At 39.1% G+C, this 7,640-nt stretch overlaps 1 protein-coding gene across 1 annotated transcript; it reads right to left on the bottom strand.

Moving 5' to 3' along the window:
- Nucleotides 1-732: 732 nt before the first annotated feature.
- Nucleotides 733-5,178, bottom strand: LOC135462464 (mucin-17-like). Its single transcript, XM_064739690.1, has 4 exons — nt 5,133-5,178; nt 3,002-4,669; nt 1,537-1,668; nt 733-749 (listed from the first exon to the last, which is right to left on the bottom strand). Exons 1-4 carry the CDS (start codon nt 5,176-5,178, stop codon nt 733-735), a joined length of 1,863 nt encoding a protein of 620 aa, XP_064595760.1.
- Between the last annotated feature and the right edge of the window lie 2,462 nt (nt 5,179-7,640).

Below are 7,640 nucleotides of genomic sequence, written 5' to 3'. Positions count from 1 at the left end.
AAGGACAGCTTCGAAAGTAGCAGATACATGTACATGTAAAAGTAGTATTTCGTAAACTGGTCGTTATGCGTTCAAATCCAGCTCATCCTGGGTTCCTCTCTCTCCGTACGTGGGTATGTCTGATGCCAACCTGCGGGTGGTCATGGGTTTCTCCAGGGCTCTGGCCGATTTCCTCTCACCATAATACCGGGTGCCGTGGTATAAGTGAAATATTCTTGAGTACGTCGTACTCAAAATTCTAAAAAAATTAAATAAATAGTTCATAAACCTATTTTAAACTTATTTAAATATGTTTAAATAAAATAAACGCATACAGATTATATCGGTATACACACTATTAATGAGTGTTGAGAATAAGAATAGATTAAGGTATTAAGTTTTCACCGTGTCAACAGAATGCCTGGATTTATTATCTGTTAGCTCCGCTTTATTTGTGACCTATCTTAAGTAAAATTATATTCATGCTATTTCCCATGAACAATATCACAAAGTCAACACTGCATAACTTAAGGTTATGACAAATTTGTGAGTTTTAGGCTAGGAACTCACTCACACCAGTATACCATGATAGGCAAGTCTGGACCCCACAAGCAGTGTCAAGACAGAACTCACATCCAAAGACAACAATCCGACAAGAGCTGTGTTACCTCCCTTGTCCAAATTTAGTATTGTAGTTCAAGCTCTCTAGGAAGGAAAAAAAGCTGAAGTTTCTGTGTTTCCATGAATAACAAATCAGACTTTAAAACTCCCTGTGAAGAAACAATGTGTAGAAATCCATTAACTTTCAGCATTTATAAAAATAAAAAAGTTGAGCGCCAAGACCTCCAGATCTTGACCAACTCACACATGAGCAATGACACACATACAGTTACCTTTCATAGCAACAGTTGTTGGTTTTTTTCATCCGGATTCGGGATCTGAATTCACGCGTCTGTCCCTCTTCCTCCTCCAGGTTTTGTCCTCCTAAACTCCTCCTCCTCTTCTTCTTAGCTTGTTTTTTGCGTTGATGTGCCCAAAATGCGCGTGAAATCGCGATGATTTTATTCTGATTATTTTCCAAGCAATTCTGATTGTTTAAGATTGTTATAAGTTATGCATTTTATTGAAAGCGGACTTAAATTGTTCTTTTTAGTGCATGCATAAACACTATCAGTTTTGTCTTATAACAGCCAGTAATTTAATATTTATGACTTTTATCATTTTTTCCACGAAGGAAAATGAATGGATAGATCAGAGTATTATGTAACTATATTTTATAACGTTCCTCTGTTGTTTACATCAAGTTCAGCACCTGTTGCACCTGGCAGGCTAGGTTTTATAAAACGTTTATAAATTTTGAATATTTGAATTTTCGTGCCTTATCAGAAGCGATCAAGGCAGAAAAACAGTTATCAGTGTTAATATTATTAATTTTTTTTTGGAGCATAAATGGCATATATTCTTGTTACCAATGACAGCACACTATACTCATGCTTTGTTTCACGATATTCAGCCATTTTAAAGCCAAGTGTCGACGATACTAGGTTCTGAACTCACCCGTTGTGGTAGTTGATGGCCTGGTGGTAGCTGGTGTATCCGTGGAGGGCGACGTCAACGCATGAACGGGTGTCGAGTCGTTTTGGGCGAATGTGTGCAGTTTGGTGATAAACGATGTATTCAGGTTTGGCACTGTCAAGATAAATACATTCCAATGAATATATCCTTACAAATGAATGATTTCTTACTTGTACGATGAGGTGGAAGAAACCGGAGCGACCGGCGTAAACCACCGGCGTGACCGTTCCTGCAGCAACCTGCGGGCTGTCGTGAGCTTCCCCCGGCTTCTGCCTAGTTTCCTCAATTACATAAACCAATAATTAAATATGTAAACAAAAAAATTTACTAAATATCCCACAATGTCCAGAAAAGCGTTGGTAAATGCGTTTACCATATTAAAATTTGCTCCCCTCCCCACCTCTCACAATATTATTATGCTACCTTTATAATAAACAACTCTAACGTGGAATTGAAGGTTTCCAAGGGCACGCATTTTCTGAAAGGGGCACAAAGCAGAGAAACTGATTACTTGTGGTTTTGAATAGCAAAACAGTCAGAAAAAAACAAATAACTAACCAAATATAGCCACATGAAGCATTATAGCCATTCAACAACTTCCGTTCCAATAATATATTTCTTTTTGGTACTTTTATGAAAAGCGATTCTAAATCGAACGTTTTATTCAGCGGTCCGATTCTGAGACACAAAGCAAGGAAATTGGGTGCATGTGGTTTTGGATCGTTTTCGTTCTTTGCTAGGGAATAATCGACCCCCCATCCCCTCCCAAAATGAAGATAAATCACGCTATTTTGGAACTTCAAAAACATCAACTTAAACAATACGACGTGTTTCAATGGACACATGTACAACATTACATGGATTTCGTTTCATAACCAAGGCAAAGTTTGGCGACTGAAGGTTAGTTTTGAAAGGCTGTCAGTTGATTCACGTATGTTAGCACACCACACAGTCATTTTACAGCCAAGTGTACTTGATTTTGAACTTAACCCAGAGTACTAGTTGAAAGTCTTGGGTAAGCTGGTGTCGGTGAGGGAGGCGATGTGGTCAGCGTATACAGTGTCCCAAGAGGAGTTGAGACTTCATGTAATGATGTCGTTGACTGGATGAAAGTTCTCGCATTTGGCACTGAAACTGTCAACGAATTCGCAATTGTATTGGCTTTTCGCAGACAAAATTTTACATGTAGGTAAATATAAAAAAATGCAATGTGGCGGACATAGTACGTTGGCATAGGTAGTATCGTGCAGAAAGCCCATTTATAAAACTGTATTCAATTCCAGTTTTTCAAACTCTTAAAATATTTAGTTAAGCACTGTATGATATAATTGACTGTATCTGTTGATACTTATTACACTTTGAAACTATATATTCCCTTAACATGATTGCCTTTGTTAGATCGGTAACAGCATTTCTTCCAAATTAACATTATACATATTGAACTTGCCTGTATAAGTAGTTAAAACCGTGTCCGTCATATGCTGTCCATTGGTGGTCCACACTGTCAGTGGTGCAGATGCTGCTTGGTGTGAATTCCAGGTAGGCTGTAGACTGTATGGCGTTTCTATGGAGAGTTTTGACATATGTTTGACATGTGATGTCACCATTTCTTCTGATTCTGTTTGGTTGGCAGTATTAGATATTTGGTTGTAGGGCTGAGTCGTCATGGGATCTGCAAAAGACGTGGTCGGTAGGGGTTCTGTGACCAATATCTGGCTGTTTATGTCGGTGGTAATGTTAGACATCTGCCTAGACGGTAGTGTCATCATGGGCTCTGTTACCAATGACTGGCTGTTTAATTCGCTGGTAATATTAGACATCTGGCTAGAAGGAAGTGTCGTCATGGACTCTGTGGCCAATATCTTGCTGTTTATTTCACTAGTAATATTAGACATCTGGCTTGAAGGCAGCGTCGTCATGAGCTCTGTGACCAATGACTGGTTGTTCACTTCGCTGGTAATATTAGACATCTGGCTTGAAAGTAACGTCGTCATGAGCTCTGTGACCAATGACTGGTTGTTCACTTCGCTGGTAATTATAGACATCTGGATAGAAGGTAGCGTCGTCATGGGCTCTGTGACCAATGACTGGTTGTTCAGTTCGCTAGTAATATTAGACATCTGGCTTGAAGGTACCGTCGTCATGAGCTCTGTGACCAATGACTGGTTGTTCACTTCGCTGGTAATATTAGACATCTGGCTTGAAGGCAGCGTCGGCATGAGCTCTGGGACCAATGACTGGTTGTTCACTTCGCTAGCAATATTAGACATCTGGCTTGAAGGTAGCGTCGTCATGAGCTCTGTGACCAATGACTGTTTGTTTTCTTCGCTGGTAATTATAGACATCTGGATAGAAGGTAGTGCCGTCATGAGCTCTGGGACCAATGACTGGTTGTTTACTTCGCTGGTAATATTAGACATCTGGCTTGAAGGTAGTATCGTTGTCATGTGATCTGTGGCCAATGACTGGTTGTTTGTTTCGTTTGTTTGACTCGCATTGTTATGTAAATGGGCTACAATCGGTGTCGACGTTCCTTGTTCAACAGCAAATTGACCCAATGACTGACTCCTACTGTTCGGTATATGGGTCACAGTCGGCATCAGCGTCTCTTGGACAGCTCTAAATGGACTCAGTGTTTTACTGGTTAAGCTCTGTATATCAGTCACAATCGGTGTTAACCTCTTTTGAGCCAGGGTAAATGGGTTCGATATTCGACCAGTAGTGATTAGTACATTGCTGAGAGTTGACGTCAAAATCGCCTCTGTGGCTGCAAGCTGACTACCTGTTGTAGTCGTGCCATGTGCATGTATCGACGTCAACGAAGCTGTAATTTCTACGTTTGTCTCTTTGGTTGTCAGCGTCCATTCTTCAGCAGCCGTTAAGGATTTGTAAGCGAATACGTAAGGGCTTGAAGATGTGGGGTTTAGCCCCTCGTAGGGGTTAATGGAAAACGATGGAAAAACAGAGGGCGCTGAACCAGCAGTAAAACTTAACCTATCAGATGACAGGACAGGTTCTGTCGTTTCTAAAGTCAAAAGCATTTCGGTTGATTCCTGCAACACTGCACGAAGGGCGGCATTGGAAATTGAGGCAGCCAAGACACCTTCATACAAGTCTACAATGGTACAAATAAGAAAACATTTGTCATTGCTATGTTATGTGCTAGAGCATACGTTTCCCATTGATATGACTATAATGATACTTTTATACTATTTATTTCATCGCCATACTTAAAGCAAACTTGTGGACGGTCGTGTGTTTCCGGGGTTTTCTGTACTGGTCGTTTTTCCTGTGAATACGGTATTATTGGGTAGAGTGTAAACATCATTTAAATAATTCCAAAAAAAATATTAAACGAATAAATAAATATCTTAATGCTTAATGCATTTCAGTAACGGCTAGAATGTGATTTTTTAGTGTAAATATGGTCTATTTAAACAATAAGCGAGGTTCTGGACTATTGACAATACTTGGGGAGAACATTTGCCTTTCACAACCCAAATGTTACATGTACATACAAATATATTATTATGACATCTAAAATGTTGGTAGAAGTAAATGCTAGCTTGACAACCTACCTCCTGCTGTAGCGATCATATAAATCAAAACCAGGAAAACCGACATTTTGTCTAAATAAAAAGAAAACAACAGTGAGTAATCCAAGCGCATGACATGTTCTCCGTCACGTGTATAATCATGTCATTAAAATCTGAAAGTTACGTCGCAGTAGTTTTGGGGTTTAAGGTGTTTTTATTGTCATTTTCAGTGTGAATTATAGTTAATCCTGTATTGCAATGCAGCAGAGAAAAGTTAAAACGATGGCCACTTTGCAGAAACGTTTGTGACATCCAAATCCCATATCACCTATTTATAAACGACATTCTCACTTCTAGGAGAAGAAAGGGCATCGATGGCTCAGGTTGTTATAGTATTGTGGTCGGTACCACTATTAGGCCCTGAGTCAACGAAATCGTGAGCTTGACTCGTGTATAGCTTGATGTCAAGGTTTGTCAGATACGTGGGAAGGTCTACCAGTGACCTGAGAATGACTGTGGTTTCCCCCGGCCTCTGTTCGGTTCCCTTCACAATAATGCTGGCCGCCGTCATATATGTGAATACTCTGTAGTACGCCGTAAAGTACCATCCATCAAAAAATAAATAAATAAATAATAAATCTATAAATAAATAAATAAATACAGTGTTTACATATAATCTCAGTGTGTTCCGGATGCTCAAGTGGTACAACACTCGTACATGTAAGGTGTTTAGGTGGTTGGCGGATGGTGGTATTAAGTGAAATGTAATTGAGAATTCCAATAAAAAAAATTAAAAACAAATCTTTTATATGGCCTTCAGAAAAATTTGCTGAAGACCACTTCAAATAGTATAGCATGCATGTTTATACATCGTGAAACTCAGTGGATCACACGCAGAAAGCGTCTCAGTGTTTTGCCAAAGGCTGGTGGTTTTCACCGTGCACTCAGGTTTACCTACATATAAACTGCCTGCAGCTTTATATGAAACACCCCTTGAATATACCATCCATCCAACCGTCCATTCACCTCATCAATAAGTGGAATTAATCATATCAATCAAAGCAACCAAAATCAATAAAATTCATGTTGTTATTATATATGCAACTTCATGAAACAATTATTCCCGATAACGACATGGAGACTGTGTCGACAAAATAGGGAATTGACACCTATCAAACAATTATTCCCGATAACGATATGGAGACTGTGTCAACAAAATAGGGAATTGACACCTATCAAACAATTATTCCCGATAACGATATGGAGACTGTGTCGACAAAATAGGGAATTGACACCTATCAAACAATTATTCCCGATAACGATATGGAGACTGTGTCAACAAAATAGGGAATTGACACCTATCAAACAATTATTCCCGATAACGATATGGAGACTGGTCAACAAAATAGGGAATTGACACCTATCAAACAATTATTCCCGATAACGATATAGAGACTGTGTCAACAAAATAGGGAAATGACACCTATCAAAACAATTATTCCCGATAACGATATGGGGACTGTGTCAACAAAATAGGGAATTGACACCTATCAAAACAATTATTCTCGATAACGATATGGAGACTGTGTCAACAAAATAGGGAATTGACACCAATCAAACAATTATTCCCGATAACGATATAGAGACTGTGTCAACAAAATAGGGAATTGACACCTATCAAACAATTATTCCCGATAACGATATGGGGGACTGTGTCAACAAAATAGGGAATTGACACCTATCAAACAATTATTCCGATAACGATATAGAGACTGTGTCAACAAAATAGGGAAATGACACCTATCCAAACAATTATTCCCGATAACGATATGGGGACTGTGTCAACAAAATAGGAAATTGACACCTATCAAACAATTATTCCCGATAACGATATGGGGGACTGTGTCAACAAAATAGGGAATTGACACCTATCAAACAATTTTTCCCGATAACGATATAGAGACTGTGTCAACAAAAATAGGGAAATGACACCTATCAAACAATTATTCCCGATAACGATATAGAGACTGTGTCGACAAAATAGGGAATTGACACTATCAAACAATTATTCCCGATAACGATATGGAGACTGTCAACAAAATAGGGAAATGACACCTATCAAACAATTATTCCCGATAACGATATGGGGACTGTGTCAACAAAATAGGGAATTGACACCTATCAAACAATTATTCCCGATAACGGTATGGGGACTGTGTCAACAAAATAGAGAATTGACACCTATCAAACAATTATTCCCGATAACGATATGGAGACTGGTGTCAACAAAATAGGGAATTGACACCTATCAACAAATACATATATTTATATAGGATTTGGAACCCCGTTGAGTTCCCAATCATCTTGCTTTGATTTTCACTCAGAAAAAGCTTTTGGGCTACAACGCAGCCGTAGTGCGATGAGTTTGCTTTCCGCGACCTCTAAGTCCACTTCTCAACACCTGACCGGTGTGGCGCTTGCCATTCTCGGAAACACCAGCATAGTATTTGAATTAGCCAATGTTGAATGGTAACGAGTCGAAATTCTTTT

Source organism: Liolophura sinensis, chromosome 2 (genome assembly GCF_032854445.1).
Source record: "Liolophura sinensis isolate JHLJ2023 chromosome 2, CUHK_Ljap_v2, whole genome shotgun sequence".
Classification (NCBI taxonomy): domain Eukaryota; kingdom Metazoa; phylum Mollusca; class Polyplacophora; order Chitonida; family Chitonidae; genus Liolophura; species Liolophura sinensis.
Note: the sequence above shows the minus strand (reverse complement) of the source record. Positions and strands in the feature narration are given on the sequence as shown.

Bases quoted from the DNA above. Each gene is read 5' to 3' on its own strand.
- LOC135462464 (XM_064739690.1), bottom strand. From the start codon at position 5,178: ATGTCGGTTTTCCTGGTTTTGATTTATATGATCGCTACAGCAGGAG. The intron at 4,670-5,132 runs GTAGGTTGTCAA...GTACCATTGTAG, and splicing joins TATGATCGCTACAGCAGGAG to ACTTGTATGAAGGTGTCTTG. The intron at 1,669-3,001 runs GCAAGTTCAATA...TTATCTTGACAG, and splicing joins GGTTTTAACTACTTATACAG to TGCCAAACCTGAATACATCG.